Source organism: Phaseolus vulgaris, chromosome 4, assembly GCF_051622355.1.
Source record: "Phaseolus vulgaris cultivar YP4 chromosome 4, ASM5162235v1, whole genome shotgun sequence".
NCBI classification, from domain to species: Eukaryota; Viridiplantae; Streptophyta; class Magnoliopsida; order Fabales; family Fabaceae; genus Phaseolus; species Phaseolus vulgaris.
In genome coordinates, this window is record NC_143501.1 from 21,600,062 (window position 1) to 21,619,890 (window position 19,829).

General features: G+C 32.1%; 2 protein-coding genes across 5 annotated transcripts; one reads left to right on the top strand and one right to left on the bottom strand.

Moving 5' to 3' along the window:
* Positions 1 to 477: 477 nt before the first annotated feature.
* On the top strand, positions 478 to 3,729 carry AAK6 (P-loop containing nucleoside triphosphate hydrolases superfamily protein). Of its 2 annotated transcripts, none has more exons than XM_068646511.2 (4): positions 478 to 655; positions 1,947 to 2,156; positions 3,132 to 3,277; positions 3,366 to 3,729. In XM_068646511.2, exons 2-4 carry the CDS (start codon positions 1,956 to 1,958, stop codon positions 3,556 to 3,558), a joined length of 540 nt encoding a protein of 179 aa, XP_068502612.1. In that variant the 5' UTR covers positions 478 to 655; positions 1,947 to 1,955; the 3' UTR covers positions 3,559 to 3,729. The 2 variants fall into 2 exon arrangements, with proteins under 2 accessions (XP_068502612.1, XP_068502614.1); XM_068646513.2 differs by having other exon boundaries at positions 524 to 655; positions 1,954 to 2,156.
* A 2,083-nt stretch (positions 3,730 to 5,812) lies between these two features.
* LOC137837505 (somatic embryogenesis receptor kinase 2) lies at positions 5,813 to 14,188 on the bottom strand. 3 transcript variants are annotated; one of them, XM_068646510.2, is made up of 12 exons: positions 13,662 to 14,000; positions 12,873 to 13,005; positions 12,694 to 12,765; positions 11,514 to 11,595; positions 11,017 to 11,160; positions 9,938 to 10,009; positions 9,771 to 9,842; positions 9,573 to 9,685; positions 8,921 to 9,052; positions 8,498 to 8,839; positions 7,175 to 7,569; positions 5,813 to 6,429 (listed from the first exon to the last, which is right to left on the bottom strand). In XM_068646510.2, the coding sequence occupies exons 3-12, from the start codon at positions 12,752 to 12,754 to the stop codon at positions 6,115 to 6,117; spliced, it is 1,728 nt and encodes a 575-aa protein (XP_068502611.1). In that variant the 5' UTR covers positions 12,755 to 12,765; positions 12,873 to 13,005; positions 13,662 to 14,000; the 3' UTR covers positions 5,813 to 6,114. The 3 variants fall into 3 exon arrangements, with proteins under 3 accessions (XP_068502611.1, XP_068502610.1, XP_090157989.1); XM_068646509.2 differs by lacking the exon at positions 11,514 to 11,595 and having other exon boundaries at positions 13,662 to 14,188; XM_090301863.1 differs by lacking the exon at positions 11,514 to 11,595 and having other exon boundaries at positions 9,938 to 10,014; positions 13,662 to 14,029.
* Positions 14,189 to 19,829: the final 5,641 nt, after the last annotated feature.

Sequence of the window (19,829 nt, forward strand, 5' to 3'; positions counted from 1 at the left end):
ATGACATTAAATATTTTAGGATATGGATATATTTAGAATTTTGAATCAAATTTTGGTTTAAAAATCATAAGATTTTGTATTTATTTAGGATTTTGAAAATCTTAGAAAGAAAGACAAAGTTTTGCAGTGTGGAAGTGGCGTTCTGCAGTGTACAAAGTTTTTATAAATTTTCATAACATCAATATAGAAGAGGTGAGATTAAAATTACAACATTTGCTAATAATTGCCTACAACTCTTCATGATACTAATACAACAACTTTTATGCACCCACAACAATTATGATATTATTATCAACAGAAATTACAATCCATGCTACAAATTCAGATGATACAATACTTCAAATGGTGCTGCATAGGATAAATAAAAATAAGTTAGGACAAATAAAAATAAGTTTTCAGTTGAAGTTGGAAAAACAAAGATTTTCTCAAAGATATTCTAACATTTTTAATTTTTTTTAACTTACAAAAAGACACTTTGTAGCATTTTCAATATTTTATTAGTTAAAATTTGAGAAGGGTATTTTCTGAATAAGAGTTGTAAGAACAAGAACGCTGTTCATCAAATCTGAAGCTGAACCTAACCTAGCAGAGCAGACACAGTACCCAGCGGAAGCTGCCGCTGCGACGTCGTTTCGATTCAATCCCTAACACTTCCGTATGTTCATCATCGTTCACACTTTACGAACAATTCACGACTGATTCATGAAGCGTCTTGCTAGAGTAGAATTGTTTTTGAGAACCACGGTTTTTGTGATTTTTTCGAATTGTTGTATGCATCAAAATTCTGTTTGAATGAATGATTTCTGTTAAGTTCGTTATGGTGTTTATCGGATAGTGTGAAAAAATCTCATTGTGAAATGTTGAGTTAATGTAAATTCAATAATGTGCTGCAGAGCTATAGATACGTATTATGCGGCTGTGGTAGGTACAATAGGGATTTCTGTGTATGGTTTATTGAGATAATTCTGTAACTACGTATAGATCCAATTTTTGTTTTTCAATTTTCTTGTGCCAAGGGCCTTTAGGGCATTTTAGTTTAGTTACAGTTATGGGCAAAGTGGTTCTTGCAGGTATATTGATTTTACTTCCTTTATGTGAATTTAAGGATGGTTGTCTTATTTGTCAATTATTGGTGTTGGTGATGAGAAGTTACATGGAATTAATCTATTAGTTTCTTAGCCTATTTGTCAGTCTATTGCCAAGCTATAGAGCACAAAGCATCAACTGAGTTATATATTTTTTTTAAGATTTGAGGCTTTCAAAGGACCAAACTATTAAAAGTTAGTTTAGGTCTACTTGGAAGATGATGTTTGCTGTCATTTATATACTATAAATTTGGTTTACCTCTAATTGATGTGAGATCTCCAATACATCTCTTATAATAGACCCAATAAACTTTCCTAGGTTAGGCTTTGATACCAATTTGAAAATGAATTTACTCTATGATTTTGATTCATATTATTTGTATACAGATACACTTTTCTTATAGTATTCTACTTCTATAAATTAGGACTAAATTAAAGAAGATCTTATACATTATTTTATAAAAATCTATAATTTAGCTAATCAAATATCTTCATCTTAACACACACAACTAGCACCCTTTATGTTTTCAGTGGGTAGACTTTAAATTCCCTTAAAATGACAAGAGAAACTGAAACAGGCCAAATGGGTGAGACATAGTGAGCCGCCTTGCCCTAGCAGGCAGAGAGGCAGAAACTGAACTAACGCAGATAAGGAAAAAAAAGACAATGGTATTACATTAGAGATTGAATTGAAGAATAAATTTGAAAATAACCCTGTACATAAGTGTAGTTTCACTTTCAAAATTGCACCAAAACCTAACAGTTCCTTTTGATGATGATATTTATATTTTCTTGTAACATTTATCAAAAGCCCCGGGACTTTTGCAATGTGAAACAGTGAGTGTTTACTTGGTGCTGTAGGTTGCAGTCATGGTGCAAGAAAATGGTAAGAGGAAGAATCCAAATATTCTGGTGACTGGAACACCAGGGACTGGAAAGACAACCATGTGCACTACTCTAGCCGAAGCCACCCAACTCCGCCACATCAATATTGGAGAATTAGTCAAAGAAAAGAACTTGCATGATGGCTGGGATGATGAGCTTGATTGTTATGTTCTTAATGAAGACTTGGTAAGCTGCCAATTTATGTATTTTCAACCATTTCTGTAGGCTTTTGTTATTTAGCTCCTCTAAAGGAAGGAAACATGTAAAGTGCAAAACTAAGAAAATAGTTTACTCGACATTGATTTAAATTGGCAGGTACTCTTATTTTACTCATCTCAATTGTGAATAGTCTAAAAGATTTTGAAATGTTCTTCTTATAAGTTCATTTTGTTTGAAGGAGGAGGTGTTGATAGTAGGTCAATAGATTCTAAATTATAACTAAATGATGATCCTTGTTAAAACTTGAGGTGGAAGATATATTGAACATTGAATTGGAGACTATCTCTTTGTACGTCATGATTCCATTGGAGCAATTAGCTAAGGTTCATGCTACTTAATGGTACAATATTCCTGGATCAGTTTCTAAAAGCTCTTGGAGATTGCTAACGAGATTGGGGTCCAAGGTACTGAGAAAAGTTGAGACTCTTCTACTCAACTCTTTAGTGAAGGTAACATCCTGAAGTAGGAGTGTTCCAGATCCTACAGTTCATAGACTCCAGTTCTGGAGTAACATATCCTTGCCATTTATTCTGAATCCCCTGATGTGTAATCCCTTTAGCTGTCCTTTATACCTTTCTCTCCTTGATAACAACTCCTGAAATTATTACTACAGTGCATAAATGTGCTGAACTTCCTGTGGTACAAACTGAATCTAATTTTTCTTCTGAATTTTCCTTGAGTTTAGTTGTTTATTTATATTATTGATTATGTACATTTAGTTGTGATTTTTAGGGGCTTTTCATTGCCAAAAGAATATGGAAGCTTCTTTCTTTTCTATTCTTTAGAATAATTGCGTTAATACTTTAGTTTGACGAAAGCCTGGATGTTACGTTGGATCACATGAAGCAATTTTAATACTATCTTCATCATTTACAGTTTCTTGCCATCATGTGTATCTTGCTTGATTTATATAGGTTTTATAATTTCACATGGTTTCTGTAGGTCTGTGATGAACTTGAGGATGCTATGGAAGAAGGGGGAAACATTGTGGATTACCATGGCTGTGATTTCTTTCCTGAGCGATGGTTTGATTGTGTGGTTGTACTTCAAACTGATAACACCATTTTGTATGACCGTTTGAGTAGGAGGTATGAAAACACTTGTTTCTGTTATTGGACGTTGAATTTGCTACTCTATTATTGGCTTCATAATAAACTTTCCCCCTATATGTAACAGGGGTTACAAAGATTCAAAGCTTTCAAACAACATTGAATGTGAAATTTTCCAAGTTCTGCTTGAGGAGGCTAAAGAAAGTTACTCGGAGGAGAAAGTGATTGCATTGAAGAGTGATAATATCGAAGACATTAGTAGAAATGTTGCATCTCTGACAGATTGGGTCAGAAATTGGTCTTTACCCCCACCAGCTTAACAAAATTATAGGAGTAGTTTGTATATACCCATTTTGGCACGAGTGTGGTGAATTGTCATGATGAACTGCTACCTTGAAGCAGATCTGCAGTGTAGCTGAATTCTCTTACAAATTTACTTTATGGGTTTTAAATTTGACAACTGAAAGGACAAATTTGACTGAGTTTTGTGATACTGGGTTTGAATTAGTTCAGGGATGTTTAATTAATCTAGATGCAATTTAGTATCCAGAAGTTGATGCAAAATCCAATAGGTTGATAGAACAAGGTATCCCCTCAACAGTTTGTCAAACACCACTGCCCACTGCCCTATTTTACCATCACTACCACTACCACTTCACCTGCATTGTTCAATGTCATATAAACCAGGCACCATCAAGCTGAGGGGGATCACTTACTAATAGTAATGGATCATAAGCATTCAAATAATCTTTTCACCCTTCTCTATATCTTTAGATTCCACAATTAAGCGCCACCATTTTTCATAATTTAATCACCCTTTTCATTTCATCTAAAAAAAAATAAAATAGTGAAGACCATTTTTGTCCATGGAAGATGAGCGTTAAGTGTTTACTCAGTATATTTAACTAGAGTTTTCTTATCAATAAAAATACATTCTGTTCTTTATTGAGACCCTTCTAAAAACAATTGTTCTATCTTTGTAAATGATGCTTTAATTTTTTTCTTCTTAAATATCCTTAATCAAAATGTTTTTACTAAAGAAACTTCTTAAATATTCAAAATAAATAATATAAAGTTGATCTCTTATAATCTAATTTGATAAACGAATCATTACATATATCAAAATCTCACTCAACTTTAGAATATGACAAGGATAAATAAATAAAAATTATTGAGCCATTATTATTTTTAACTAAATTTCTTTAAAGGGTGTAAATTAGTTAAAAGGTTCTTATGAATATTAATTTAAAGTGAACTTAAATTTAAATTCAATTATTATACGTAATAATATTTATTGCTTTAATAGATAACTTTTTTTATTCTTAAAGTTGAGTTAGCTGGAGAAACGAGTAAGACATTTTGAGCAACTTTGAATGTAGAACTCTAATGAAAAAGTTGCTTCATAATTTTAAATTAAGATTTGTCAATTTAATTTTTTTAACATTATTTCATTTTTATTATTCATATTTTAAATCAGATTAATTGATTCTAAAAATCATATTCAATATAAAGCTTATGAAACCAAACTAGTGACCAAAAATATAAGAACGGTTTCATGAAAAGGTACAAGTTTTTTTTTTAATTTTTTAAGAAATTGATTAATGGTGGATAAAATAGTAAGAAGGTTGATTAGTGATTCTTAATTATTCCGGCTAAGCAAGTTAGTTCACTTTTCAAAACTCCAGATAAAATGTTCTTTGTCCTTAATTATAAAAAAACATTTTAAAATTTTCTTATACCTTTATATGAACCAGTCTTCTAATTGTTCATCACATTAATTACCTTTTGAATCAAAATATATTTAATTATTATAGTTCATAAATGTTATATGTTACGAATTGTATCTATTTTGTTTTAAAAAATTGAAACTCCTATTCTATACATTATTTATTTAATAATTTTGAAAATATTATAATTTCATAAAATTCAACATAATATATATAATTTTGACATACATATAAATAAAGACGGAATAATAAATATAATTTTGATATACCAAATATAAAGATTTATTATAAAATAATTAGAAATCACTCAAATAACAAATTATTAAAAGTACCATTTTCAAGTACATGATAAAGTAAAAAAACCTTTACTTATTAAATTGAAACTGATAAGATATAACTAATCAAAATAATCACGAACCTACAAATGATAACAGAAAAACATAACACACTGCCAACAACATTAATCAGCATCATTCAATAAAAAAATGTGCCATAGACATGAAGCAAATATACAATAATTGATCAATAATCACGAAAAGAATTAAGGGTACAGTACAAGGACACAGTATTAAAAATAGTGATAAAAATATAATATAACAAGGTAAAATAAAGAATTGAGCAAGTACAAAATAAAATAAAAGGGGTGCAGAAAAACAAGTACATAAATACAATGAATGAAGCATTACATTTTAAAACAAGAAAAACTTGATGCATGGTAATGATGAAGCAATAATCATGACAAACAAACCCAAATTTGAAAGACAGTAAGCACTTGTCAAGACAAAGGATCCATGCAAATTGGACACCTTGCTCATGAGGGTGCACGGATAGTTTGCTACCACACAACTTTACAAAACATCATCATCAAAATTATGAAGTAAAATTTGCAGAATATAGAAAAGTATGAAGATAGTGTACAGAGTTGTGCTGCAATTGTTTAATCTAAGTAAACTTTACTTCATCAAACTGCAGCAGAAGCAGGTGATAGACATTTGTAAGTCAAGAAAGCAAGCCGTATGCACAAACATAAATGAATACAATGCAGTGGACTAGACTTAACAGGAAGGAATAAGAGTAAAGAAAACTTCTGTAGTTGAAAAAATGTCAAATAATTCTATTTTCTCCCTTTAACTTACTATTGTGCCAGAGTTACCTTGGACCAGATAACTCAACTGCATGTAGATTTTCAGTTGAGTCAACAATCCAATCAGAACTGGGATGAGGGGCGAGCTCCACTTCCTGACGCAGAACCTCCACCTTTTGCCACTCGTCCCATCTTTCTGCCAAACCGTCACCTTCAAGCATTCGCACCACTTCCGACATCTTAGGCCGGTCCATAGGGAAACCTTGTGTGCAAAGCAGTGCAACCTGAATTAACTGTTCTACCTCAGCATCTATGTAATTGTTATGGAGATCAGGGTCAACAAGCATTTCTAGCTTCTTTTCCTTCAAGAGTCCTTTAACCTAAGAACATACTCAGCTGTGTCAGATTTGGACATGACATTACTATAAAAAAGTATGCATTTAGAGACGTAAGGAATAGGTGCTCAACTATGAAATTCCTGTCCACAGGTAACATGGACTATAATTTAACAGTTGTGATTGTTTCATGGAAGATCATGACTCACCGTTCGAATAAGTACATGTCAATGTACAACATCATGCTAATCCTTCTTTTCCAATTAGAGGTATAGCCTATTATTTTCCCTTCTTTTCCAATTAGAGGTATAGCCTATTTTTTTCTTCCCTAAATCAGATCACGCTAAATTATAAAGGTAGTAACTATCTTTCAGTACTGACAGCAGCTAATGAATTGGTAACATTAATCTTAGACTAATTTTCTTAGCTTGCACTCAAAAAGTATTATCAGATAGAACTTGCTTTCTCCTGCAAGACCCAGCAGGCCACATTTGATGTCATACATACCACTTTCAATAAAAAAACAACAGTTGAAGTATTTAGAAGCACAAAAAACATTGAAATTAGTAGTGGTGGCAAGGGAAATGGAAAAATTAAAATGGAAAAATTGAAATATGTTCCGCATTCTACTATCTGCAGGCATGAATCATGATTACTGTTCCTGTGCCACCCTTATCCGTAGTAATGAAGGAAGGAAAAAAAACACTTTTAAGGGTTGAATGAATGAAACTCAACAGTAAACATAAATGTAATTAACAAACATAAGGATAGGCTTTTACAGTCAACATACCCAATCCAGCAACATAACATCATCATCATTTGCAAGACGAGCTAAGTCAAAAGCCCTTTGTCCAGTGATCAGCTCCAGAAGCATTATACCATACCCAAATACGTCAGTTTTCTCTGAAGATTTACCAGTAGATAGGTACTCTGGGGCTATGTGCCCAATTGTGCCTCGTACAGCAGTCGTAACATGGGTGTCCTTGTAGTCCATCAGTTTAGCCAACCCAAAATCCCCAACAACAGCCTCAAACTCCTCATCCAACAATATGTTTGCAGCTTTTACATCACGATGGATAATCTTTGGGTCACAATGATCATGCAAATATGAAAGACCCCTTGATGATCCCAATGCTATTCTTTTTCTTGTTGGCCAATCAAGTGGTTGTTGATGTGCCGGTCGCTCTAGAATAATGCAAATGTAAGATAATGAGACAACACAAATTAGGGAAAGATAATGTAGAGGACTCATGTTTGACATAAATAAAATATAGAACTCAGTTAGTGGCACAAGTTCAGTTGACTTGTGGTTTAAGCCAAGTCCATTTAACTTACTGTAGCATAGAATGTTACTAAACATCATGGGTCTTCCATTGTAGTGAACATACTCAATTTGCATAAATTGGGCTGAGTTTCTTTATCTTATGATTGTACTTTATTTCTCTTTTTTAGTTTTAGTGTATATTTCATACATACTTTCCACATGGAATTGTAAAATCAAGTGCCGAATCATTTTCCAAGCCAAAGGATAAAAAAATCAATTAGTGAAGTTAGTGGTAGTTAACACTTAATCCAAAAATGGGGCCTGAAATTCGGTGCTTTGATGTAGACATGAATAAACAAAAAAGAGAGCTAAAGATAGAGTGGGTTTTTTTTTACTAATTTTACCTTATACCTGACTTTTCTTAACATCATATTAGAGAAATAACTCTTAGGACTTTGGAACTAGAAGTCTCTTTGAAAGCACAGACAAGTAAACTTTTGGCAAACCACATGTGTCTACAAAATTAAACCCTAATTATTAGTATTCTTTCGACATACCAAAGCTGGAGCACTAAAACTATCTATGTCCTTTAATTGCCAGTAGCAACAGCAAGGACTGATAGAATTTGAAAGTTGAGAGGAATAACTGGCAATGACGGTAATCGAGAAAGAAGAGTGCACAACAGTTAAAAAACTAAAAAGTCAAACTGATATTATATGTAAGTTGTTGCCATGCCCTGAAAAACTGAACTCAAAGTCACTAGTATACAAAGCAAAAATAAAGTAAGGTATAAGTCATGTTCTACTTTGTTGCTATGCCAAAGACTGGAGAAAAAAGCAAATGCCATACCTCTTAAGCATGAGGCAACACTTCCATTAGCCATGTAAGGATATACAAGTAGTCTTTCAGTTGTTGTCATACAGAACCCCCGTAAACGGAGGAGATTTCGGTGCACAGCCATGCTGATCATCTCTACTTCAGTCTGAAACTGAAGCTCCCCACCAGGCGTGCGCTCCTCTTTCAATCTTTTCACAGCAACCAGTGAACCATCTGCCAAGCGTCCTTTGTACACCTTACCAAATCCACCCCTTCCAAGAATGTTCTTATTACTAAAAGTATCTGTTGCAACTTGCAGTTCCCTTAGTGAGAACCTCTTAAGCTGCCCAAGATGTACTTCAGGATCTTCTTCAGCTGAATTTAGATGTAAGGAGTCAAACTCCCTCCAAATATTCCACCAATGCACTAATAAATAGAATAGAAGGGAAAGCTCACCAGGTACATCAAAGAAAAATTCTTGTGGTTTCCTTCGACGCCACCATGCAAACGCAATTGCCGGAGCAGCAAATAACAGAGCAGCACCTGCAGCTACTCCTCCAGCTATTGCACCAGTGGCACTATTTCCTCCTGCAATTAGACAGAGGAAATCATGAAAAATAAGTGCTTCTTTTATATTGAGGTTTCCAAGAACACAAAATAACTGTAAACATGTAGCATAAATAGGGATTGAACCTATTAAAATGTATGACTGACCAGTGACTGGATAATAAAAGAATTTAATCTTCAAAACTTCACAAGACAATAAACAGTAGCAATGGAGAATGAACAATAAGTCTATGTAAATCTATACCAACTCACTAGCATGACAAAATAAAAGCCCTGACGTTCAATGGAATGAAGAAAATGTTAACACTTATAATTAAATTACAATAAACCAAAAATAGAAAAATCAGTACATGGAATATTGGCCAGTCATTATAACCACGTTATAAAAAGTTGAAATAGCCACCATGATGGGTATAGCATGGACTTCAAATTAAAACTCAGGTTAAGAAAAACTAAGAGCAACAGCTATAGAAGTTATGACAAATTTGTATATAACAGTGTTATCTAAATTTTAAAGCTCGAAATGCACAATAAAGACTACCTGGAGCTGAGATTGGGGATGGTGGTACAAAAGGAGGAGGAGGAGAAAATGGAGGTGACCCAGGACATGGGTGCCCAGTGACAGGGCCACATAGATCCAAGTTGTTGGTAAAGCTGCAGGAAGGGCAGTCCATTCAGAAACGTTTGCGGGTCAGAAGAATCACTGAAAGCAAGAATATCTCAAAGCTGAGCAAAATACCTGATGGGAGTGAATAGTGAGAAGGAGCCATTATCAGGAACCACACCTGAGAGACGGTTATTAGAAAAATCCCTACATTTCAAAGTAAATATTGAGAACAAAACATTAGCTTTGCATAAAAACATTGTGAAGATAAATAAACCACATGTTGAGGGAAATTGGCTCACAGCACTTGCAGAGCAGTGACATTAGTCAGTGACATGGGAATAGGACCAGTCAGGCTGTTGTTGTTAAGCCGGCTATCCTTAGACAAACATACCACGAAAACGGTATTAGATCTAATATTCTATAGTGGTTCAAAAAACAAGACACAGATCAACAAGCACAAGGCACCTTATTGAGCTTTTACAGTTCTAGCCTATGAGAAAAATAATAGCAATTTACATCCAAGTAATATAGTTTTCAGATTCAAGTTAATCCTTTTAAATATTTTTAAAGAAACAAGCAAGAAAAATTAAAAAAAAAATGTATTCACAAATGGAGAGTCAAGTGCACATGATTTAATTAACGATAATCAAATGTTATGTACTGGGAGGGATGAAGGAACAATTAGGAATGCAATGCTCCCTGAACGATTAACTTATCTAATTTTAACCTAGCATTTCAGTAAGCATTTTGAACCAAGAATGACACCTTTGGTTTAATTAATGATTACTTTACTTTTCATTGGCTTAAACTGTCAACTCTACTTTGAAAGACATATCTGTAATAGTTCCTAATTGGTTAACGGTGTAAAAATCTTAACAGTATCAATGTATGACATTAAATTATTATTAATAGCCAGAACACATGCACCCCAGTGCCAGTATATCTACACATCTATTATATTAAAATAATAAAACTTAAAAAAAAATTATGTGGTGCTTATTTTTAAGTGGAGAAGTTATGTAGTTACTTTTGAGAAAAGACATTGTGCAGTTACATATTTCATTAAATAAGGAAATTATTTTTATTTACTAAAGGATAAAATTGTCAGCTACAAAAAGGTGCGGAACATAGTGGTATAGATAGCCCCTAAAAAAAATTTATTGCCAAGGCGCTTCAGCATATTCATCTTTTCATTTACACTGATGGGAGTCATTCATAAATCATAATGCAAACCAAATATACTGATGATAGATAATGGAATTCAGAAAAAATATGCTTAAAAAATTCCACAATATATATATATATATATATATATATATATATATATACACACACACACATACATAAAACAAATCATCCCAACAATAAGTATACTCACAGGAAACGCAATTTTGACAACTTGCCCAATGACTCTGGGATAGGTCCACTGAAGTAGTTTAGATACAAATCCAAGCTCACCAAATTAGTAAGATTCCCCAGGTCGCTTGGAATTGGTCCACTAATGTTATTGCTATAAAGTTCCCTATTATGAAAAAAAAAATTACATGAAATAATATGAACATATCAGATATCCAAATTAATACTCTGTAAATTAGAATCTAGCTAAATCTTTTTAACAATTTCATTAAAATTTTATCACTAACTGCTAGGCTATTGCTATCATTCATTAAGAGTTATACAACTTTCAAAGTTAAAAGTTTCATTTAAAAAGTATTTAATGCAGATTCTCTGTTTTCTTCAGGAATACAACAGATGAACAAACAAGTATGGGAAATTTCTCTTGTAGATGAACTCTTAATAGGCTTTTTTTCAAATATATTAGAACATTTAGAATAAGATCCACACAATCCCAAAACACAAGAGGCCTTGGATTACCTCTTTAAGAAACTTCTGACCAAGTCAAATGCAACTGCTGAATCTCTCACAAACTCAAATAGATAGCAAAACCAAAGAGAACCTATGCACAATTATAATGCTAGTCAAACCACCCTTAGCCAAAACCATTTTCAATTTAGATAGTTTCTCAATAATCCAAAGCCAACAGTGTATAGACAAATATAAACTAGAACATTCTCAAGAGTCAAGATAACCCTCAATTCCCCCTTCCCTCCTAACATAAAAGTATGAAGAAACAAATTGTTCTGCTCAGAATCAAAACCAAACAATCACAAAAGCAAAAAGGAGTAAAGGTCCCCCTGAGAGAATCTCATATAAATTAGTGTTACCCCACTCCAAGGTTCTTATTGGCCAGTTACAAAGTGCGAGTAAATAACTCCCTTAATCAGTTGTATTCTGTTAGTTTGTTATAACTGCCATTGATTTCTCTTAATCACTCAGTTATAGCTGTCATTGTCAGGTTGATATATATATATAACTAACTTAGTCAGTTAGATGAGCTTCTCTAGACTAATATAGTAGCCGCAAACAGAAGCTCATTTTCTTGTTCAGACTATGATAATCAATACAAAGTTTTCTTTTCTCTATTTTTTTCTCAGTTATCATCTTAATATGGTTTCAGAGCCAGATTTCTCTAGGCAGAAGTTCATTACTTGTACAAACTCAGACGACCAATACAAAGGCTTTTCATATTATCTTTAATGGTACAAATATTAAGGGCTCAGATGCATTAGATAAAGTCACCAGTTACAGAAAATATTATAATTATTTTGAATAATAAACTAAATAACAATAATAAAATGCACCTATATAGTTCAGTATCTTATAAAACCTTACCACCTAAAGTCTGCATTGAAAAAACTGAATGAAATGCTATAGATAGGACATCTTCAAAAAGTGACGATAGACTATGTATCCATAAAATTGGAGATTTGATTACAAACATTGCCCATGACGACAGTCTTAAATACTATACTCTTTTGCTCTACATTATTGGAAAACCTTTCCTATGATAGTATTGAAATAGAAAATTAAACTGGCAAATAAAATATTCACAAAAAAGGAAACAAAATATGGTCATCCATTAACCAAGTTCATAAAAATATTATAAAAGGAGAACTAAAATATTGAAACACCAAAGGATGAGAGTATAACATACAAATACTGTAAGTTTTTGAGCTGGCCAAGCTGTGGAACAAGTTGACCAGACAAAGCAGCATTTCCCAGATCACTGATATTAGCATAGGAAATAAAAACACGTTAAAAAAGGATGAAATCAGGCTGTAAAAATACAGAACAAACATAAATGCTACAGATATCAGGGGGCAAACAGCTTACACTCTAATGACACTATTGTCGTTGTTGCATGTTACATGAAACCACGTGCATGGATTCACCAATGTAGGGTCCCAACTTTGCAAAACATTGTTAGGATCCTGTAAATTTGTCCTCAGGTTATGTAAGGCGTCACCTGTTTCATAATACAAGGACAAAAGATCAGGTGCTTTAAAGATTATCAACTCCAAAAATATTTGCTAGACACTGCATCTAACAAAACAACACCCTTTTTGATTGGATTGAGCAATACACCCCCCACCCCCCAACACACACAAACTGAGAGAGAAAAAAATAAATAAAAGAAAAAAAAAGTTCAGCAGTAGTTGAAGTATGTGAATCAGAACATTAGAATCAGGTCCCTATTAGACAAACAAGTACAAACAATTGAGGGACAATAATGAACACTGTTCATATTCCCTATGAGTGATCACTCAACACTTCGTTTATATTCCTTACTAAGGGATTTTAATAGAATCTTGTGGATACACAGAGGAAATGCATTGTCATCAAATGTTCTTTAACACAAAACCCATAAGGCTATTGGGACAAAAACAGTAGATAAAATATCTCTCAGGACGTTTGTACCCAAAACAAACTATGATCCCATCAAAACCATTCCAGCACTTAACATTGCACAACCACTAGACAAAAAGCATAACACAAACAATGAAACACCAACCAAAAGTTCAACCCAGTTATCTAACTCAAACACAACCAAAGCTTAAACTCCTCAGTAAATGAGCCACAAAGTAAAAAGAGCTTCAACACTCCCAAAAAAAAAATACAAACCTTCCATGTTAGCAGAAACCAAGCACAATGGGTGAACTAAGAACACCCACCAGAAGAAAACAAAACCCCACAACTCTCTCTCCATCAAAAACTAAGTCACCAGAACAAACCTCAGATCCAAATGGTAGCTCACCCCCCAACACACCATCACAAAACACCAACAACCCAAAATGCCATAAAACCCTAACCCCCAAAAAATCTCACATGCAAGTAACCACCATTACCAACCATCAGCACACCCAGAACCCGATCCCATCAAAACCAACCTTTTCAAAAACCACCTCCCAAAAAATCAAAACCCAAAATCATAACATTTTCCCACATTCTTCTTCTTTTTCCAAAAAAACAAAAATAATAAACTTTGCTTTTAACTTTTTCTCTCTTTGCTTATGAAAGAGCACACTTTATTTTTAATTTTTAATTGATTTCTGTTTTCTCTCTGTGTATTTATTTATGGTGAAGCGTGGTGAGTGTATTTGAGTGAAGCGTGGTGAGTGTGAGAAATGAGTGAGTGAGACTGCCCGAACGGTGCTGCCCGCTGCCCGAATCCAGTCAAAACGCCTTCGCGCTATATCGCGGAAAGCGACATGAGGCAAAACCCCTCCGTTTTGGGGTCAAAGAGCGTGTGACTTTTGTGGGTCCCACACCTCTCGTTTTTATTATGCTTTCACAATATCTTTAATATTCCTATATAATAATAATAATAATAATAAATTCTTCTTCTTATTATTATTATCATTATAATATATATCGATATATATTATATTATACTACATGTGATTATTGATTACAGTGACTTCTCTTTGACTCTTGGGGTTGATAATTTAGTTTACTGTTTTTTATTTGAACTAGCTTTTTTATTTTTCTTTTACTTTTGTTCTTGTATGTTGATTTATTTATTTTTTGTAGAAATTTACGTTTAAAATTACTTCCATTTGTACATGGACCATAGGTAAAAATTGGTTTGTTCCAGTTAAAAAAGATTATTTATGGTATGATGTATTTAGTTTTTTCTGGAAATTATTGTTTTTACTTTTAAGTTTATCTTGAATTAGATTGTTTTTAAATATAATTTTTTATGAGAATTACAATAACACAGTAATTAGAAATATTTGTTTATCATATCAATAACTAAGACTAATGTTAACCATAGACTTTAAGTATTTAGGTTTAAGCAATAAAAGAGAAAGCTTTTTAATTTGAATGCGAAAAGTGTGTCATTCTTTAGTTTTTTTTAATGTATTTTGTATGATAATAATATAAAATGAAGAGGATTTTTTTAATTGAAATGTAAAAAGAGTGTTTTATAATTTTTCTAATGTGTTTAATATATAATGAATATTTAACATTTTGATGTAATTATTTATATTTCAATTTTACTCTTAATTATATTTTAGAATTATAAAACTTATTATATTATAATAAGGATTTCTATTTTTATGAATCTATTTTATATTTTTATTTTATTTTGAACAATATTTTGAAATTAAAAAAAAGAATTATAATTTATAACAATATATACAAAAAAATACATATTTAATATTTCTATTTTAATTTTAATTGTATTTTAAAATTAAAAAGGAAAAATGACTTATTAAAATTAACTGTCATGTAATGAATAACTACTATTATTAATATATTTTTAATATATAAAGACACGGTCTTTTTCTACTAGTTTATAATAAACAAAATCATTTTCAATTATTTAACCAAATAGGTGATAAAGGAAATAAATTGGATAAATTATAATTCAAATTTTAATAAACAGGATAAAATTAAACTATTAGTTTATTTTGGTCTATTAAAATATTAAGTAAAAAAATGATTTATTCTTATCCATTTAATAAAATATATCCAAATTATTTATCAATATTTTTTCATAGATATTCAATCTATCCAAAAACTAATATTATCTTAATATATATATATATATATATAAGAAACAACTATTTAATTTATGAATATTTGTCAAAGTAATTAAAGTGATTGATTTTAATTAATAATAATGTTATAAATTTAAATTTTACTTCTAAGTAATCATAAAATTAAATATTATGTAAGAAACAAATATCTAATTTATGAAGACTAATCAAAGTAATTAAATTTATTCATTTTGAATTAATAACAATGTTATAAATTTAAATTTTACTTCAAATGTAATCATAAAATTAAATATTATGTAAGAACAAATATCTAATTTATGAAGACTAATCAAAGTAATTAAATTTATTTATTTTAAATTAATAACAATGTTATAAATTTAATTTTTACTTCAAAGATAATCACAAAATTAAATATCTTAAGCCCTAGTTATATTTAATGATACTATTTTATAATTCAATAATTTTTTTCAACAGACAAAAATGACTTATATAATTAATGAACTAATAAATACTTTCACAATAAATGAGTATATGTTCACAATTCTCATTAACTAATGATGAGCTTGCAATGCGGGCTACTCTGGATCCTATTCGTTCGGCTGGGCTGGAAATGGCTGCCTCACTAAAAATTTAAGAATTATACAATTAAAAATGTTTATATATTTGGCAGGAGAAAAAAAAATGCTCCTATTTGTTCATTATTATTATAGGACTCAAAGTAGTATATTTTAAATTTAATTATTCTTATTTTTAAGTTATTATTTATTTGAAATTTATTGAAATCTTATGATTTTGGTGTTCTTTGTTAGTTGTATATTTTGTAATACCCTCACAAAATTATATACTTTATTATAGATTCAAGAGAAGATCTTTAAAAAAAATATAGTATTTTAAATTACGAATTAAATATAATATATATAGATGCAGTTGGTAAGAATTAATGTCTTAAACAAGAGGGGTGAATTGTTTATCAAAGATTTTTGCAAAGATTGATTAGGAATGAAACTTTAACACAATGCAATCAAGGAATCACAAATAAAAGCAATTAAGGAAAGCAATCAAACAATGATTAAGAATCTGTTTGCAGAATTTCAATCGGTTGAAAATACGTTTTAACCGGTTGTTTATAGTAACAACAAAAGTAGAATTAAAACAAACAGTTATAAGGAGTGAGAGAGAGAGAGAGATTTACACAACCAATTTTATACTGGTTCACTCAACCTTGAGCTACATCCAATTCCCAGAACAACCACTGGGTTCCCCTAGTAATCACTCACAGTTTACAACAACACAACCACAAAGAGGTGACCTTGAAAACCACAAGACCCACTCACCCTCTTTGCAACCACACACCTCAAGTCAGAACACCCTCTGACTTTGCAGGATTTCACACACACTTACAAGTTTATAAAAGTACAATTACAAGAATCATGAAAGGAATAGAAAACACTTGAGATAACAGAAACCAGGAAACTCCTATGAATTAGACCTTGTACTAGTGCACAGCTAAACAACAATCTTGTAAAACTTTTGAAAAAACTTCTTTCAAATCAATCTCAATCTCACTTTGTTTGATGTAAAACTTGTGTATTTTGTTTTGAAAGAAAAGCTATATTTATAGCACACAAACTAGTCGTTCAAGGCAACATTTATTGCCAAAACAGTTTTGATTCACATCCAAAATAGATTAACAGGTTTTCAAAAAGTTATTATGAAATGTTACAATCAACCGGTTGAAAAGTTGTTTTAACCGGTTGAATCAGTTAGGCAGTTACATAACCAAGTCAAAAACAATTTTAAAACCTTTAAACAAGCCAAGTGACAAACAACCGATTATTTTGATAATTCAACCGATTGTTTTTCTCTTTTCTTAGAAAAACACTTTTCTTTGACAAAACAGATTGAGTAAACTTTGTGCAAGGGACTAGGAAAGATCTTACAAAGATTCTAAACACCCTAGACTAAACCCAAAACAAAGAGCTGCACAACTTCAAGCTTCATCATGGATTTGAAACATCAAAGCTCACATGTTCAACCTCATGTTCAACACAGTTGGCTAAAAATGGAAGGTTGAATGGAGCTGTAAATTCTTTTCACAACAGATGATGGAAGAGGCCCCAACACCCAAAAGAGCGTCTAAGACCAACCTTGCATGAAAGGCAACCAAGAGAGTGTCTAGGACCAACCTTGCATAGAGGGCACCCACAAGAAGCGTCTAGGCCACACAAGGAGCGTCTAAGAGATTTGACATCCTAGAAGGGTGACATCCAAGAAGGCCCAACAAAGTTTAGCTTAGTCTTATTTGTGGTGTAAATAGCATAACCTTATGAACCTTTGTTTAAATTCTGCAAATTAGGATTTAGGAGGAGTTAACCTAGATTAGCTATGGTTTCTAGAAGCTCTCCACTAATCTAGGACGTCCATGTGCAAGTTAGGAGGCCATGTGCACCCATGTGCCATGTGCTCCATGTGCCTCCATGTGCTCCTTCATTTGCATGTCATTTAGATTACATTTCATTTGTATTTGGCTCTCTAAATTCCAGCCCTCTAAACACTATAAATTGAGGTGCTTGGCTCATGTATTTGCAAGATTAAATTGAGTATTGTTATGCTGCCAAACTTGAGCCATACTTTACTCCCTCGGCTAAGATTTAGGTTTTAATCTTCAATACTTTCACCTTCCAAAGGGGCTGGCCGAACCTCCCTAAATTCCCTACTCTTCCTGCACCTCCAAGGCAGCCACACCTCCTAGGAGGGCCTTGATCCATCAACAAACCACTAAGCTTCCGCAAACCACCCAAAAATCACAAAAGAGAAGAGCTTAATGCCATCATTTGGTATCTAGAGCTATGGTTCTTCAAAGATGAGTATCTCTTTGCAATTTTCTTTTTGAGTTCTTCTTATTTCCTAGTTGTTCATCTTGATTCCAAGTTGTCTTGCTATTTTTGTGTTTTAATATGATTTGAATGCTTGTTTATTCATTTCAATTGGTGGGTTTGTTCAAAATTGTGTTTGAACATCTATTTTCAATTTTGTGTAGGATTCTTGATATCTTTGTGTTGCTGTTTTTATTTTTAGGTATTTGAGTCTTGCTTGAAATTTCATTTGGGTCATATGATGTTCTTGAGTCTTTTCATTTTATGAATCCATAAGTTTTGTCTAAGTCATGTGTTTCCATATTTGTCAACAAAACCTAGTAGTACTTTTCTTGGTTTATTTGTTTCTTGTTTTTGGTTTGAATGCTTGATCTGAAATCTGATGTGTTTTGATCCTTTGGTGCTTTTTTATTTTTAGTTTGAGTTCATATTTGTGTGTTAGATCCACACAAATTCCATTACACTAATTCCATTGTGTTTTTGTTGGTATATCATTCTGTTTTTGTTTCCAGATTTTCAGAATCCTCTGTTTTCCACCATTCTGTTTTGGCTGATTTTGCTTATGAAAATTAAATACAACATAAGAAAATTCCGAGCCTCTGGATTTCACTAGATTGAGGTGTTAGCAAAAGATCAAAAAAAGAATCAGTTGAAAAAATAAAATAGAAAAAAAAGATAAATATTACAAAAAAAGTGTGCAATCTTGACGCTACAACTAGCAGTTATAGGCACTGATTTTAAAAACATTATTAAAACTAATTGGTGCATGCGTTTGGAGTGAAACCAATGCCAAAAATTTGTTAAGATCTTGATTTGTTTGAGTATCAATTTTCAGAAGCAAATATTAAAGAGCCAGCTCAGCATAAATCTATGAAAGTCACGCATTCTGGACCACAACATTTTTGTTTCAGTGGTGCTGTTTTTGGTTTTTAAATCAAATATAGTGCTATTCCATAGGTTCCTTTTTGTGTGCCCTCCTTTCTTTGAGTGCCTTTTTATTTGCTTGTCTAATTTCATTTGAACTCTTTCTAGTTGTGTCACATTTAATTCCATTTGTGTGGTACTGTGTTTTCAAATTAATTTGTTTCTTGCTTTCTTTCTTTGACCTCTAAGCTTTGTGGTGGATTAAATATCAATTGGTAATTGTTGAGTGGGAATTGACTTAAGGGGAGTCTAGCTTTGCTTAATAGGTGCTGGATTGAAGAATTTAATTACCTAATTCCAAGAGGATCAAAGGCAAGGGGCAGCAACAAACACATACTAAATACACCACACACCTTGGAAGGCCCAACAAAAGAAGAAACAACAAAGGGAGTGCAATTAGAAAAACAACAAAGGGAGTGCCATTTAATTTCTTTGCAATTTAACTCTTGCTAATTACTTGTTAATCACGCAATTAGACGGTGAGT